The sequence below is a fragment of the Haemaphysalis longicornis genome, unplaced genomic scaffold (assembly GCF_048455015.1).
Source record: "Haemaphysalis longicornis isolate Haplotype H1 unplaced genomic scaffold, Haemaphysalis longicornis Haplotype H1 scaffold_8, whole genome shotgun sequence".
Taxonomy (NCBI): Eukaryota; Metazoa; Arthropoda; class Arachnida; order Ixodida; family Ixodidae; genus Haemaphysalis; species Haemaphysalis longicornis.
This window is the reverse complement of record NW_027526445.1, coordinates 177,451,816-177,469,578: the sequence shown is the minus strand read 5'-3', so window position 1 is coordinate 177,469,578 and position 17,763 is coordinate 177,451,816. Positions and strand designations below refer to the sequence as shown.

The following is a 17,763-nucleotide window of genomic DNA, read 5'->3' as shown; positions in this document are numbered from 1 at the left end:
CATGACTGATGCGCTGATGGTACGGCGTTATTTCTTCCTGCCCGTATTTTTCGGCGAAATAGTCGTCATGTGACCTTGATTCCTCTTTTTTTCGCGTGCGATTGCAGGCAAATTGAAGTCGAAGAATTACGGAAAGCCCTACTGTAAATTTAGATTAAAAAAAGAATTACAACATGTACCGTATTTGCACGATCCTAACGCGCACCTTTTCTAATAATTGGGAATAGAAATTCTGAAATACCTGCGTGTTACTACCGGACTCAAAACTGAATATTTTCAAAACCGAAACCAGCAATTCTAAACCGAAACGAAGCGACTCCGTGAATGATTGATATAGTCATCATCATCAGCACCAGCAGCATCATCATCCTGTTCAGGTCCACTGCAGGACAAAAACCTCTCCCGTTGACCTCCAACCGCTCCTGTCCTGCGCTGATCGAGTCCACTGCTTACTCCCGAGGTTCCGTATTTCGTCCCTCCATCGTGTTATCGGTCTTCCCGTTCTTCCACATCCATCTCTTGGTATCCACTTGTTACCCTAATCGTTCACCGGTTGTCGGTTCGTCTCACTACATGACCAGCCCAAGTCCATTTCGTCAACTCTAGTTTGTTCGTTTCTTGTCCCTGATTGTTATTCCTAACGTTATTCGTTCCATGGCCGGTTGAGCCGACCTAAGTTTGCACTCTAGTTGTTTGATATAGGCTTCGCTTAAACGCAATGTAATCATCTTGATCGACTGATTATGAGGTTTAACGCGCCGACGCTACACAGGCGATGAGGCGCGACGTAGTGGAGGACTCCGGATTAATTTTGACCACCTGGGCACCTTTAACGTGCGCCGAAATCTTCGAACACATAGGCGTTCTCGTTTTTCACCTCCATCAACAAAGCGGCCGCCGCGGCCGGGAATCGAACCCGCGTCCTTGGGCTCAGCGGCACAACGCCTTAGCCACTGAGCCACGGCGGCGGGTGCAATTTTATCATCTTGGCGGAAACGGAAGGGAACCGGGAAGCGTCCTGTGCATAAGGCGTCCAGGAGTCGTGTGTTAGCGATTGACAAAATCAAACGGACCACATTTTGAAGTGCAGAAGGGCTTCAACTGCTCTCAGCATTTGCAGATTTATGTTCAATAAATGTTTTGTGCAATTTTGAGGTGTTTGTCAAGGGCAATATTTCGTGTGCGCGGCAGTATCGGCGCCAAATTGTTTGTGTGGTTTCCGGGTGAGTAATTCTACTGTGCGTTCGGGGGTGCTTCAGAATCGTGCAAATACGGTAACGAGTAAGCGATAAAGTTGATGTATGTTCAGCAAATACAGCTGAGCCTCTATTTTGCGACACCCCGACCTAATGAATTTCCCGAATTAGTGAACAAATTTCAATCTCCACGCAGTTTGTTCTACGCCTGTTGCTTTCTCGATTTTACAAAGTTCGAGATTTAACGAAATAATTATCGTGTTCCGATCACTTCGTTAAAGTCAGGTTCAGTTGAACCGTCACATATAATTTAATTTTATCTGACTGTGTGCTTTATTTTGGCGCATTTTAAGCTTATTCAGAATCACTACTCGGAACGTTATTCACTTAAAGACTATATTTCACCGCCGAGTAACCATGGGCAATCAACTCGGTAGAACGTGCGCCCCGCTCGGGAGGGGCCTGCAGGATTTAATCTGTGAGTAAGACGAGTTAGATTCAGCGCCTAATTAATCCTCCAGAAACAAAAATGTGAATTGAATTCTTTCCACTCTTTGTGCTGTGATTCGACGAGCTGCCGTTTTCTTTTTTTTTTTTTTTTTTCATTTCCACTTGCTCCCGACCACTTGTTTTCGGACCAATCTGATCTCTTTATAAATTTTTTCACTTTCTTTTTCGCTCCTTTGCAGGCTGATGACGATCACGATTCCGGAACTGAGTCTGACGACGAGAGTGCAGAAATCGAAGAACTTCAGAAATGTAAGTTCGTCTGCGCCAGCGCTTTCTTCTCTTTAGTTCGGCATCGCGTGCATCCTGCGACACCGTACTTATTTCTGGCCGAAGGGCAACTGGGACGATGTCGCATTTTCCGCTGTTTTCTGGGTACGAAATGCCAGGGACTTGTCGAAAGGGTCGCCGCTTCGACTCTTTGCCGTGACGTCCGTATACTTACGACGGCAGCGCCTTTGGGCTTCCAAGAGGTGGATAAAAACGGGCGAATTTTAAAAATATAACGTCGCGCTTTCTCGTTAAATACGCACCCTGATAAGCCTGTGCCTGGAAGAATTAGTGTGGTTTGGTTTGATTTGTTGAGATACTAAACGATTCGCGTCATCTTGAGCACCATACGGGAAGGCTGTTTTAATTTACGTTACTAAACGTAAGTAACCGTTTGTACAGTCGCTGCGCTCACTTTAGCGACCGCGGCGAGAAATTTCAATACTGCGATCGATGCTCAAGCGCCTGGAGGTGTTGAGTGCACGTTAAAGACCGCCAGTCGATTTAAAGTAATCCGGAGTCGAGTACCTCATCCGGAGTCCATGACCTCCGGAGTCTAGTACTTTTATTTACAGTTAAGTGCAGGCCCAGTGAAGGGACAACACAGGAGGGATAATAATTCAGATCGGTATAAAGAAGTACAAAATTCTTCAATGCGCAAGATAACGCGTAGTGCGCAAAATAAACGAAGCTAAACCGCGAATTTTCCCAAATAAAAATCAGAAAACTCCGAGTGATGTGTCATAATTGAATACGAATTGAGTCAATCGTAAAGATTGACGGCGCTCGTGCGTTTTGGTAGTTAGTTCCATTCGGAGAGAGCGAGAAAGAATAGTTCCACCCAGAGTGAGGGAGAAAGAGAATTTGAAGTGAGTTCTGGCGTGCTGGTGTCGTGCTCTGCCGGCTGTTGTGGTTGGATTGGATGCATTGTTGCGGCTTTATTGGCAGTTAGTTGCTCTTGAGAGGGCGATTTCCATTTGTGTGGTGTTTGTGGGTTGTAGGTTAAAGTGGAAATTTTATGCTCTTTCATCGGGTATGTTGAGAAGTCAGTCGAGCGATAGTAAATAAATTAGATAACAAGATAATAAAGATAAAAATAAAATATAAAAATAAAAATAAAGAAGAAAGAGAGTGAATTGACCTAATTGCTTTACACTCAATCATCTCAAGTGCCCGAGTGTTAGTTCTCGTGTAAATATCTTACGCAATACATGCATATTCCAATTTTGGTCTGATGATAAATGTGTAAGCTAGCAACACTACACTTCCAGTTGCATGTCTACGCTTACGCCTTGACAGACAGAATTCGGCAAGTGATGATGCCCAAATGTGTAAAATATGTTTGTTTCAACCTACAATATTTGTTACTGGAACATCAAGGTACCGGAATTAAGTTCGTTGCAGGGCTAGTCCGAAAGGTTGCAAGGAAACGCTATAAGGTTTTGTTTGTTCTTCTCATGAAAACTTTTCTTAGCATTAAATTCACATTTCACCTTTGTTCGCCAGCCGTATAGTTGTTAATATTGGAATTCACTTGTAATCGGTTCTCTGGGCGTGTTATTTAGTTAGAACATAGTCGTCAGCAGTCTCAGTTGCACTGGTCCAGTAACGACATCAACAGTATCATTGATACATATTGTGAACAGTAATAGTCCTACGACACTGCCTTGTGGGACGCCGGATTAGAGGGTGGGGATTGCGAGCAGCCATTCCCTATTACAGAGTTCAAGCAGTAGGGAGAACTGGCACCGGTACGGTACCCGGTAGACGACCGACGCTACTGCGTGTGCGCAGGAGTGGTAAAACTGGCTGTGCGCATGCGCAGGTGTACCGGGTACCGTACCATGACCGGCTCTTCGGTCTGCTATAACTCTGGATTAACAAAGTTACTTATGCTAACGTGCATGCTGTTAGGAAGGTACGAATACACGCAATAACGAAGGCGGCAAGGCCTACCAAATGTCATTTCTGGGTGAGGGAATTTGTTTGCTAATAATTCGCTCACTCAGGTTTCATAAAACCCAGGTGCAACTGCGATACTTGGTAGCGCTTACTGTTTATATCTCGGTATTCTTTGTTTTTCATCATCTTGGTGTCTTGGAGGCTCTTGGGTGCGAGGTATTGTTTTTTTTTGACACACATTAGGCGTTGTGCGAACGGGAAGTAGATACGTGCTATTTGAAAGCTGAAACTTTCCCATTCTCACTCCAGACTTTCTTGGCTCTGTTTTGTAGAAGGCGTTTTAGCCACGTGCAACCCGCGATGTGCGCCGAGGGATCATCACTTAGGTTCGCGAGACAGGCCTCAACCAAGTTCGCGTCAAACACGATGCGCACTCTCAATTCACAATCCATCGATATGAATACAGCGGGATACGCAGAAATTCGGGCACGTGCCAAGGCCGACGTTAGTTTCGTTTTGGTTCTTTGCGATTTCACTTGCGCTTACTCGCGCTTGGATTCGATTCGGGTCGATCGGTAAGCGCACCTTGAAGAAGAAAAAAAGAAATAACGCCTGAGTGAGTGAATCGGCGAATCACACACGCACGCACTCTGACAGATGAGAATGAAAAATCAACGTCAGGGAGGCTTCAGATGTTGTTTCTGTTTTGTGGTGGCGTTGTTGCCGCCGCATGCTGTCAGCGTTTGGAAACCGGGTATGCGACTCGGGCGATAGATGTCGTCCCTCCTCTTTTACCTGCTACCGATTTTCATTTCTTCCTGGTCGCCGCTCGATATGCGTTCGGCGTCGCCTGCTTCTTCGACACCCTCTTCCTCCCTCCGTTGTAGCCTTACTTTGCGCCCCTTTTCTTGCTCGATTTCTTTCGTCTTCGCTGACGTCTCCCCCTCCTTTCCCGGGCTGTCGTGCGTTCGCGTTGTCGTCTCCTCCCCCGTGAGTCATTTCCTCTTCCCCCCTTCCCCCCGCGATGGCGGATTCCTGCGGCGGCGACGCGGGCCAAATGGAAAGTCGCGCGTAATGTTTATTCGGTGATCGATTTTGAACTCGCGAAGAACGCGCGCTCGGCTCGCCGGCTTTTCGAGCCGCCCGCCGCTGTCACAGTTCTCGTCGTCGGCGTAGTAAGAGTGATGGTGGTGTAGCGGTTCCGCCTGCGTCCTCTCCTCTCCTGCCGCGCGGGCATTTCTGTTTTCATCTTTATTTTCTGTTCTTTCTTCGGGTGGTTTGGTCGTGCTGCCTGCTGGCTTCGTTAGGCTCGCGTGAACGCGTTCCTGCGTGCGTCGCTGTCGTCGTCGCCGTCCCAGTCCCTGCGGTCGGCTTAAATCCGCCCTCGGAGCCTTCGTCGTTCGTCGCGTCGAGTGATGTTGGAGTCGTCCCACCGGTTATTCAGTTTCCCCATTATAATTTTGTCGGTTTTTTTTTTTTTCACTCTCTCTAAGAGGCCGCGTATCTCGAGTTTTGTTGGTCCTTGGAGGATTTCGGGGTGCAGTTTCCGGCTGTGGCGTATTGCGGTGTTGCGCCGTGCGACTTTGTCGTAGTCCCTCATTCCTTAGTTAAGTTAAAAGGGATGTTGAGAGGTTGGTTGGTACGTGGTATATGTTGACGGGTTCGATCGTTGAAGAAACGTATTGCGACGCGTGTTTGTGCGCTCTGTTCTTGTTGTACCGTTGTTACCCGCTTCGAAATTTTGATACCCTTGACCGATTGATGCTACTGATAGCGGTCTGCTAATGGAGGCAATGGCAGCTAAGTTTGGTGTACAAGGGTATGCAGTGTGTGTGTGCGTCTTTTCGTGGCGTTGGTCTATAGGGAATGCGGGTCAAAAAATCGGCCTCGAGCTGCGTTTGACGGAGCAAGGTTTTCTGGCTTCGTCACGGTTCTTCCCTTATTTCGTCGTCTCCTCACGGATTTAGCGATGGACCGTGTACTACCGCAATGGGGCGTGTTTTCTTTATCGTTCAACCAGGAAGTCTAGTTTGATCGTTATCGGCGATCATTGCATACACAGCCACCGTAAGGGGTATACGGGCAATCCGGTGACGTGCTGAACGTAAAAAAAAGCTAAAAAAGCCGCAGTAGTTATAACAGCTGTCCCAAAAACCACACCACCGCGCGTTCGTAATTTTTTTACTCGTTAGAGATCCCAAGACGAATTTCAAATTCATTGCGAATATTTTTTAAGCCCCGAATTCTAGGTCTAACGGAAATGACTGCTGTCGAAACAGTTTCTTGATCGTTGTGCCAATCACTTTGAAGCGAAAGTTTATGCCGTACTCATGAAAGGCCGATACTGTAGGTGTGGTACTTGGAAAACCTTTTGCGCTACCTTCTCCAGATTGGGCATACAAAATAAAAAATAACAGAACAAAAACTCTTTGTGCGAATTTTCGCGGTAGTCAAAATTTTTTTTTATGGTTTCCTTTATCGCGCGCAGTTTAGAGCTTTTAAGGCCCCGCTTTTAGCAAAGGGTCGCTTATAACGAAACCGGTTTCCTGTAGGACTCCGTAGTAAGGGGAGTTCACTTAACGAAATCGGTTTATTCGAAATTTCGCCTTAATCAATCGTTTTATGGTGTCTACTGACGTGCATTTAGAGCTTCCAAAGCTCCTCCTTTAACGAAGTGTCGCTTATAATGGAAGGAGGGCTCACCGTAGTACAAAACTAACGAACTGTATCGCGTATATATACGCATTGCGCCCGTTGGTGCGGTGATTAGCGCTCATTTCTGCTTCCCCCTGTATATACGCACGCGGGAAATGAAACGCGCGCACCGGCGTAGTGGCGGTTGTATGGAGTTGTAGGCCTCCAGCAGCAGCAGCAGGGTTCGTGGTGTGACGAAAGGGCTCTTACCTCGCTCGCCCCAGAAAACCGGCGATGCGTGTGTTTTGTGCGCGCCTTTTACGGGCGAAGCACCCTAAGGCCGAGGCTTGTCAGGCGTCCGCGCTCATGGCACAGCACCGTGTACATCGAAACATCTGTGAACAAAAGGTTCGCAATAGGTGAACAAGAACAAAATAAAAGGTTCACAAAAGGTTAGAGAGAGAGAGACAGAGAGAGAGAGAGAGCGTGCTCCTGGAGAGCCGTGCTGCGAATGCGCGAGGAGCATTGGATTAGATTGAATTGGATCTGGATTGGATTGAAATGGATTGGATTAAATTGGATTGCACTGGATTGGATTGGAAATCGTTTGAGCAGCAGTAAGCACTCTCACGGGCGGTTTACGGCGAGAACGATCCCCAGTGCTTCGCCCACTCGTCATGATTCACTTCATGGAGATGCGTGATTTTTTTTTAAAAGCTGCTCCGGGGTAATAGGAAGCCAGACAGAAGGAGCGAGCTGCAGTGAAGGAGGAAGGAAGGGGATGGTGGTCTGCTGCGGGCGCGATTTATTTTCCAGCCGCGCGTGTGACACAGGCCCGCGAGGACAGAAAGGAGATCTCGTGGCGTCGCCTCCCGGAATGAGAAGACGAGAGCGACGCGAAGACGAAGAGAGAGAGAGAGAGAGGGGGGGGGGGGGGTGTACTGTGTGTGTGGGAGCCTGACGCTAGAAGAAGAGCTGGAGGCAACGTATTGCGACGCGGCAGCAGCAGCAGCCTCCTGGGGTGTTTGGGCAATCGCGGAACTCTCTTCTTCCTCTCGTTTTTGTTTTTACAGGGTCTCCATCGCCGGCTTGCTTGTTATTTCGTCTGCCGCCCTTATTGCCCCGGTCTTGAGAGTGTCGCTCCCTCCGGTTGCGGCTCCCACGTGGCGCACACACGCCCTTCTTCTTGTCCCTTTGTACATCTCGGCTTTTGAGAGGACGGGAGCGAGTGGTTGTAAATAACACGTGCCGGTTGTTTGTCCTCGCTTTTTTTTTCTGGAGAGAGAACGGGGAGAGCCTGCTTGTGTGCGCGTACATGTGGTGCTAGTGGCAGCAAGGGTTGTACACAAAGCAGGCCCCCCTCCCTCCTTCTCAGCCGCTGCTCTAATTTCCCAGCGACAGCTGCCGGTAGTTAATTGTGGGGGCTACCTTTGTCAGGGGGCTTCTTTCTCTCTGTCTGTGTTCGTGGATGTGCGCTGGCATCGCCGGTATCACTCTACGCATGCGCTGCCCGGAGTAAAGATGTTACTAAGGAAAAGCCTTTTCTCAGCTTTGGAGGTTCGGGGCATCCAACCCTGAATTACGGGATTTCTGAGGGTGGAGTTATAACTACGGGTCTGCGCTGAAAGCAAGTTTTAGTTGTGGGCTTTGCATTCAAGTTTTGTGGCCCGTTTTAAGGCTCAGCAAGCGCAAGAAAAACTCATCATGGTTCGCAGATGTCGTGCAACTAGGGACAGAAATCAAAGAAAAGTTCGCGCTCGCCCGAAAAAAAACGGGTTCACTTGGTGGAGCGACACGATAATTTATTGTTTTTTTTGTCTGCCTGGGTTGTGACCGCCTACCTGTCTTTACAACGGAAAGTTTTCGCAGCATTTTTTTGCTCTTACGCAGTACTGCATACTCAGCTCTTTGCGCTCTATTCCCTCACTGAGATTGAAAACGTGCACCTGAGATTTGGGTTCCGTCAAGACAAGAAGGCTGTTGTCTTTCTTTTTCTTCCCCCTTGTGTCGTGTTTTCTGTAGTCGGTGGCAGCGGTGTGGTTGCGTGGGCGGGCTTTACACGACATGTATGTGAGGCAGAATTCCGAAGAGCGTTATGCTGATGCCCGGAAAAACCGCGTTGGTTCGCGCTAAGGCAAGTGCACAAATGCAAGTAAAGACCACCAGTTACGCAGGTGTAGAAAAGCCCCGCAAATGAGCACACTCTCTACGGTAGTCATTCTCTTTATCCCGCTTTCACACGTGTTTCCCTGCCCTGCTTGTATCGAACGGAAGCGCCGGACTACGAGATGTCTGTTGTTTTTCTCGGTTCGTTAGCGCTAGGCGCCGGTACGACTTCTGCAGTGTGCTTGCCACCGCCTGCATTTAAAAACACAGCGCTGCTGAGGCACTGCCGCGGGCTTCTTTCCTCGTTCTGACTGCTGTGGCCCCCGGGCTGCACGAGTGAACAGCATTAAACAGCGCAGGGGAGAGTACGCCGCCCTGGGGGACGCCTATCGCGTGCGGTGGCCTTCGGCCGGCGTCCGTTCCTTCTCTGGCCTGGCGCCAAGTGCAACATCCTTGCAGCTCGTGGCTGGAGGGGGGGGGAGGAGGAAGGAGGAGCGTATTTGTGGATTGTTGGGTAAAGAGAGTTTAGGCCAGTTAAGTTCAGCGCTCCCCCCAACTAGTTTTCCGGTGTTGGTTGTGCACGCAATCACCGGTGCTCTCCTGCTTCGACCGCGCGCTTGCGTTTTGCGACTTTTTTCCTGGACGCGTGCTCTTCTGCTCTTCTTTTCTCCTCTTCTCACGCGCGCGCGCTGGCTTCCCGGTTTTGTGTCTTGCATACGTAGATGAGTGTGCTTTGTCGCGGGCAGTTTTTTTTTTTTTTTTTTGGCTGGCGATGCGTTCGTCTTGACCTCCTCTTTACTTTCGGGGAGCGCACGCACGCACGTACTTACGTTTTCAGACTGATTTCTTGCCTGCTTTTATTTTACAGCTGTTTTATTATTCTGCCTCGTGTCCAGTTAATGAGGCGGGCTTCCGCTTTTTGTTTTTAATTTCTGAGCATGCTGATGATAAGGTTTCAGAAGGTGAAACGTAGTTTATATTCCTCGTGCAGCATTTCTGTTTTAACTTCTTCTGGACGGCTCTTGGCAAAATACGCGCGCTGGAATCACGTTCGACGTAATCTACCTACTTGGGATAAACGCCTTAAATTATGGCATCAAAATGGCTGGGGGAGATTGGTATGGGGCGCTGCAAGGCAGTCTTATACATGCATAACAAGTTCTGCAAAAAAAGGGAGAGAGAGAGAGAGAGAGAGAGAGAGAGAGAGAGAGAGAGAGAGAGAGAGAGAGAGAGAGAGAGAGAGAGAGAGAGAGAGAGAGAGAGAGAGAGAGAGAGAGAGAAACGACGTTGTAAAGAGAAGGAATTCAGCATGGTGGTGATGGGATTGGAGCACTTGAGTAGCGGGAAAAAAAATGTTCTTTTAAAAGGCACACCCAGCTTTCTCGATTAAAATTCCGACCTCTGAGGAACCTAGGAAAACCACTTCAGGAAAGTGATATTTGGCATAAACCAATAACTTAACGTGAAGATGAACACACTTTAAGAAGTTTCCAGGATTCCGAATATTGTTTGTGTAATTCGCTGTTTAATCTTACACTTCATGCGTTTCTGTGGGATAGCATAGGGATAGTGGGATAGGAATTTAGTCGCGCAACGGGAAACTGAGCACAAAGCAAGTTTTCACCCCCAATATTAACTGCGCCAGAATACTTTATATTTTGCTAAATAACTAGAGAGTAACCACTGTTGAAAGGGCTGCCATGAGCGGGAAAGCTGCACATGACAGTGTTTTCTTAAAACTTTCGTGGCGCAACCTGATAATCCTTCCCGCATGTTTGTGTCGTCGCAACAGCCGCTGGTATTGGTATGGGACGTGCAAAGCTGTCACAATTTGTGTTATGATTAAATAATAGCACTAACCCAGTTTGTTAGGCACGTTTACAAAAGAAGTGCGGCGCGCTTCGAGATAGGCTTAGATGAGCCATTTCTCCTTGCGCGCTATTCGTATGGTAATTGCTAGTTCATTACCCGCCTACTTAAAAAGCATCGAGTGCTCACGGGAAAAGGTTTACAAATTCATAGAAATGTTCCCAATGGCCTAGTTTGCTTCATTAAGGAATACGTCAATTATTAAATAAGAATAAAAAATATTAAAAAAACACGTTTTGGTTTATCCCGTTTGCGCTAGGTGGCGCTAGCTGTCTAGCAAGCAAGATTTTTATTTTTATATCCCCCCCCCCCCGCTTGTGAGTCCCCCTTAAGTCCCATAGGAACATAAACAGGTTAGTCCCCCTTTAATGAGAACTCACCTGATCACCTTTCTATGCGACTTTACTTCATGACCCACGGGATTAAAAAGAATCGTGTACCGTTACGAAAGGTTTTACAAATTCATAGGGATGTGTCTAACGGCTTAGACTGCTTCTTTTAGAAATATATCATCTTTACTAAGATAAAAAGTAAACACGGCGCGTTTTGGTTTATCCGGTTTTCACCAGATGGCGCTAGCTGTCTAGCAAGCAGGAGTTTTATTTTTTTATTTTAACACAGAAGTGACGTATCTGTAAAATAAGCAAATTAGACTGTTGTGACCATTGATATCTATTTGCAAAGCTTTTCGTATTAGTGCACAATGGTTTTTTAGTTCCTTAAGCGCCTTAAGTCCCTTAAACCCCTTAAGCGCCACAAAGCAAGTAGAACTCTGAGATAGCTTATCAGATCAGGCTTTTTTTATGTTGGTGTTGGCGAAGTACGAACAGACCTGCCTGTCTCTTCCTTTCGATTCTTACCTGTGGTCACAGGGAAGCGGTGAGTGAGTGAAATGTGACTGCTCGGTATTAAACCACTGACAGTAGGGCTGCGCGTCGGTTAAACATTTTAAGCCGATTAATCGGCTGGCTTTATTCGGTTAAATATTTTTTTCCGTGATGTTATGTTTTACTCGTTTCTTTGCACTTTTTTTACTTTACTTTTTCGCAAAGTTACGTGTGTATACTTCTCTTCTTGTATTGCCACTCCTGCTTGGGCTTTGTAAAGACTGCAGTATTTCATAAATAAATAAATAAATAAATAAATAAATAAATGGCCGATCAATCGGTTGGGTTGGTGTAAAAAGAAAAATATATTTCATTTGTATTCATAATAATATCGTAATAATGATAAGCTCGATAATGTCGTCGGCCTGTTTCGCAGACATTTGAAGTGAGGTAATCGGGTAATCGTAGTGGCGCTGATATGGGCGAGACGCTTATCACCGCGTTCGTCACTCACACGTTTCTAGAATCAGGAACATCGCCACTCGAAGTAACGGTAAAGGGCGCGGATTGATCCTGGTTGACTTGGGACACAGTTAGCTTATGCAACGACCAAACGGCGCGAGAGCCCACTTGCAGATTTTTGTTCGCGTAAATTTGTATTAAGAGTAACCACTTCCCTGTCTGTCTTGCTAAAACCACTTCGTTAAGTTTGTCTTAAGAGTAACCACTTCCTTGTCTGTCTTGCCTTGTCTGTCTTGCTTTAGGTTTTAATTAAGCCTTCCATTTCTAAGCTTTTTGTATCGTTCCATATTCGGACGTCAGGCGGGTTATTCGAACATGAATATGATCCTGACCCCCTTGTGCACAATTTCAACACGGTACTGTTGTTTTAGTTTGTCCACATTACTTCAACCGATTAACCGGGAAACAAATTAATCGCGACTAAAGCGTTAATCGATTAATCGGAAGGTGAACTGATCAATCGCCCACCCCTAATTGGCAGTCAGGTCAGTGAGCCACTGCGCCAAGTTGACTCATCAGCGGTGCGCGGGGAGTCGTTGCGTCGCTGTGTCCAGGGCGTCAATTAGCGCAGCCCCCGACGAATGCACATGATCATGATCATCATGAGCGGTGGCTCGAAGGCGGACAGTTCGCAGCTAATTGCCCAGCACGGACACGTTTTCGCATTATCTGCAGGAAGTTCCGTCTGCACCTTTTGGCTCGGTCTGCCGCCGCTTCAAAGATGTCCATCCGCGCTTGCATTTTTTTTTATCGTTTCGTGCCGTCGTTCTCTTTTTCACTCTCCAGTTCTCCTCCGGCTCTTCTTGTAGGTCTCCGGGTCTCCGCGACATTAGTATCCTTAGTATCCCTCGGACTCCGTGACATTATAGTATCCGGGTGCTGTTTGTTCCTAGGAACGAGGGATTCGAATGAAAAACCGACCGTGTGTCGAAACTGGCCTCGCTGCCAGAAAATCCTCCTTCGCTTTCTCCGTTTTTTTTTCTTCTGACCTTTGCCACTCGTAAGCTATCTCTTCCGCATTTGACTTCGGTAGTTGTTTTTTTCTTTCTCTCTACTCTTGTTTTCTTTCCCACGGTGCAACGCGAACGTTTTTGCAGCGCGTATCGCTTTCGTGGATGCGGTTTATTGTCGTGACGTAGACATATCGGCTCGTATTCCGTATCTGGTATTGGCACCGCAGCAGACGCACCATTTGGCGCGTTTCGGTTTCCGGCCCGAATACGAGGGACAGCTTTCAGCAGCGGATCGCGCGTATAGTACGTCCTTGTCGGCCCCCTTCGCCCTGAGGGTGCGCCCATATATATAAAATAGCGGCTCGTCGCTGCGCCACCGTATCGCAAGTTCCCACGCGTCTTCGGGCAGGTAGCTGTCCTGTCGTGCGAGTCGCATCGCATCGTGGCCTTCTCCGGATGTGGGCGAGTGATCGCGATATCTCTGGCCCCACCTCCAACTCGGGCCCTGTTGGCGTCAGGCAGTGTCCGAGTAGTCGTCGTCCAACGTCGTGGCAAAAACCTCCGGCCTTACTCATTCAGCTCGACTCTTGCTTCTGTCCTCAATACTCCACAGACGTGGAAGAGATAGAGAAACTTTAATGGCATAGAAGCATTATATGAGCGAAGTCCCCGTTCCGGGACCCCAGTTGGACCTTCCTGGTCCAGCACATTTGAACTTGAGCTCGATACCTCGCGCGGTGGTCCACGCCTGGAATTGGCCTCTGTTCTCCAAGAGGCACTGTGTTTCGTCGCTTCCACGACGCGGCGTGCTCTTGCGACCGCGTTTTGTCTTTTGTGCTTGCCGTTCGTCCCGGGCAGCGGGTGTGTTGCGTCCAAGGGCATCCTGGCCGCTGTTGCCCGTTGTTTCGTTCGGGTCGCTCGTCCGCTAGGCGCCGGCGGTTAAAAACAGGTTCTGGATGTCCGGGCCGTTTTCCCGGCGAAATAACAGCACTCTGGCCTGCCGACAGGCCGTCGGCGACGGCCCGGCGAGGGAGGTGGCGGCGGCGGCGGCATCATACGCCCACCTTGAAGGCACTGCGCGCGTTCCTTTCGGCGTGCCTTGCCGATTCACGAGCGGAAATATGCGGTTGACGCCGTCCGGAAAAGAAAGACGCCGCTGTATGCATTTGAGAGTTCTCCCTCTCTCGCCGCATATCCACTTTTCGTCCCTGCCGTTTTCGTTCGACCTCTGGTACGTTCGCAGCTGGTCCTCCCTTTGTGACGAAACGTCGCCCTCCTCCCGGTCTCTGGGCTCTCTGCCTCGTAAGACCGCGGCGTGACTGGTTCGTTTCGTCTTTGTGCTTTCTGCTTTCACGTGTGTTTGTGGCTCTAAGACGCACTCGGTTCCGCGGAGTAGGATAGGAACGATAGAGCCGCTTGAGAGTCCGTGCGTGTTTGTATTCTTCCCTTACGGCGGGTTCGGTCAGCAGCTCTCGCGTGGGAAGCGGCCGGTGTGTGGAACGTGGTTGTTGTTGTGGGGTCTGAATGAAGGCCTCGGCTTTGTTACGCGTGCGTGCCTGCCTGCAACTACTTGGCCGGCCGCGGAGGCCAATATAAAACCCGCGAAAAAATAATAATAGTAGTGGAGAGCTGCCGTGTCCGCTTCCTCTTATTGAATCCGGCTTGTTGCCTTGTGGGGTCGCCGCGGTTTCTTCAAGAGGGCCCCCAGAGGCTCCTTTTGTCTTAGCGGAGGTCGATGTATCGAGCGTGGTCGCCGGTATTTGTCGGCGAGTTATGGCCGCTGGCCGTCGTTACCTCCGTACCTTGGTGTACGCGTTTGTTGCGCTTTTTTTTCTCTCTCTCAGGGGCCTACAAGCATCACGCCCTCACGGAACACATCCCTCGCTTCCATCTCTCTCTTTCTCTCTTGCCTTGTTTATCTATATCTGCTTTTACTTCGACAACCCCGCCACATTACCTCGTGGGTGATTTTGAGATACATTTTGGTTCGCCTGTATGTGCGCGCTTCGCCGCTTGTGTATACTGATTCGAACGTGATAGGAGGAAGTGAAGAGGAGCAGGGGGCGAGCTTGTGGCACGCCTCATTTCGAGTCGTTGCGCGTCCGTCGGTCGACGACGACGACTACAGGATTCGTGTTTCTCCCTTCGAAGCGATTGTCGGTCAATACTGGGATCGAACGCGTTTTCCTGTCGACTTGGGGTCGCATCGGCCTAGGGAGGGCCGGTGTAATGTCATTCCGTCCTCCTCTTCTAGATAAATAATTAAAAAAAAAAAGAAAGGAGATGGGGGTACAAGCTCTGGCGGCACTGCTTAACTTTGCGAGGTTGTATACGAGCAGTTTTAAGAAGGTACAGGAACGGGAGCTTTGGAAGAGACACACAGCGCTTCGGTGTCCGCTCGCGTAGAAGGTTGTTTCTCTCGCGATACATACAGAACGGGTACACGGGGTCCGTTACTCTTTGCCTCCTCGAAGAAACTCCCGCAGAATATGGGCGCACACTTGGGCGATGCGATAAGGAAGGATTAATGCGGGGAGTATTAAAGTGGGCTCGCTTTTGATAGAAGACTCCACCTTGCGATGGCGGCGACCAGTGGAGAGCCACCTGTGGGAAGGACAGCGCCGTTATGAATGAACAGTTCAAATTTGTACGAACTTTGTGAGTTTAGAGCGTTACTTTAGGTTAAGTTTATTAACTTACGGGGTTGGGAACACAAGATGTGAAGGTTTAAGACAAAGACAGTGAATTAGAAACTCTGCGCCGGACCCTGATCCATAGCTGCCCAGCAGCGCAACGCCGCAGACACTGAGCCATCGCGGTGTCTGGTCCCACATGTGGCGATGATTCCCACTGTTGAAAAATGGCGAACGCGGTGCACCGCCTTGTGCGCTTCTTATCTCCTATACTTCTCCACCACTGTTACGTCGGGTTCGGATAGGCTGTGCAAGGTTCATGCGGTCTTTCAAAACCCTTGAATTTGAAAAGCTTGCTTTCGAGGCTCTAAAAGTGCTGAAAATTTTACAGACCCCCGAAAACCCTTGCATTTTCTCTTTAATTTTACTTTAATTGCGCATAGCAAGTTGAGGTTATGATGTGTGAGAAACCCTGCAGAACCTGCTCTGTGAATGTGCTCGATTTAGTGCGCGAAGAGTGTCCCTCGCAGTGTATTTGGGACTGCCGCTTTCCGTGGACATTCAACTAAAGGACTTTTAGTACCGTGGGCATGTCCCACACGTGCTTTACGGGCTACAAAATCTCTGATAGAGTACCTGCAACATACAGATCTGGACCAGTATCCGTAAATAATTCGTCTCTGTGCGCATCAAGTTCTTCAACATCGTTGCCATCATCTTCATCACGTCATCAACTGGCGCAGCCAGTTAGGCATTTTAACCCGGTTAATATCTCCAGACTTCACTAAAGATCGTTCTCTCTCTCTCTCTCTCTGTCTAAGGACGTAGTGAATGTGTGTTCCTTGGTTGATCTGCTTCACTGAATGACAGTTGTGATGTTCTAACGCACTAACAGTGCGTATTCGTGTTGCTCTAACGGGCAATGATGAGAAATTGCCAAACGAGTAAGCGTCGCTGAAGCCATCGTTCCAACAGGTAGTTACCTAGAAGTCTAGGTAGTTGCCTCGTTGAAACGGGTTTACAGGAACGCCCCGTTTTTCCGATGATTTGTAATAATTTCAAGCCTCCATCTTCTCCTGAACCGCTTTCTTAATTTGATTTCCAACCCACGTTGGCGTCCTTAAAAATCGCCTCTCAGAAGGATGAGGGCGAATAAACGTTTCTGTGGAGCCCTTAGCTTTGGGGAAGACATCACTCCAGGAGCCATTTAGACCTTCCGGCTTCTTGTGCTCTCTTCACCAGCCACAGCTAGTCTCACGGTCCGTGCTGGACAGGACTCTCTCCCAGTGCTCATAAGAGGGAAAGGGCAGGAGGGTATGGGGAGTTTATCACAGCCCCACATAATGCAAGAGCCTTGAAAGTTTTCGAAAGGCCTCGACTTTTGTCTCATTAGCCGGCATGAACCCTGAAGACGTGTCCCGCCCTGGGCATGTTGCCCGGTAAACAATGCGGAAGCCAGTGTAGGCCTTCTGGTCTGGGCGTCGTAGCTTAAGTGGTCTCTGGCGCCGTTTGTCGGGTGGCTTATAGCCACCGTCCATCACATCGGCTTTGTTTAACCCACGCTGGCTGGGTCGTTTGTTCGGCGTGGTGCGCCGATGCCGCCCGAAAAAGGGAGCGGGTCTTCGGGAGGGATGGCGAGGGTGGCGGCGCCTTGCGGCGGCGGCGGCGGGCTCGTTGTGTCGTCGTCGCTGGGGCTTATGCAAATGCACCCGTCGTCGCTGCGCCCCTCGGTCGTCCGGCGTTGTTGGCGCGCGCGGTCTCGTCTCGCGGCGAAAGGACGGTGGTTTGTGTGTGTGTGTGTGTTGTGGGGGGGGGGGGGGGTGCATTGTCCCATTGTTTTCGCCGCCTCCGCTGAATGGTAGAGCCTGGGAAGGAGAGATGAGCGACCGACGATGAACGGAGCCGCGAATGTGGGGGACGACGGCGCAGGCGAGAGACGTAATTGGCCCAAATGTCGCTGCCCTATAAAGAGGGAAACTGGCTTTAATTCCAGCCCCCTCGCATTTTTGTGAGGAAAGCCCGAGATCACTTACTCAGTCTGGATTGTCTTTGGATGGGGCGTTGAAGAGGAGTTTGTCTGGACAAAATGTTTGGCGTAGAGGCGGTGTGAGTTCGGAGGCGATACAAACGCGTACGTTTCTTGGCCTCGGATGGCGCAGAAGTGTCTGCGCGAAGGTTACAGCCTCTGCGTTTCTGTGACCACCGAGAAGTTTACTTGAAATTTAGGCTTTACAGTTTAAGGGAATGAAGAGGGGAGCTGCGTCGATGTTTTCGCTAAATTGACTGCTCTAGGAATGCAAGTTCCTGGTTGACGTTGGTGCTGTTGCAAGTTTTTTTTTTGTTT

The 17,763-nt window shown here is 49.0% G+C and overlaps 1 protein-coding gene across 1 annotated transcript in view; it reads left to right on the top strand.

Moving 5' to 3' along the window:
• The window catches only part of Reph (Regulator of eph expression), a 208,001-nt gene that overhangs the window by 32,882 nt on the left and 157,356 nt on the right, over positions 1 to 17,763 (top strand). The window contains 1 exon segment of the mRNA XM_077682066.1: positions 1,886 to 1,955. Within this exon segment, the coding sequence (XP_077538192.1) occupies positions 1,886 to 1,955 (70 nt within the window).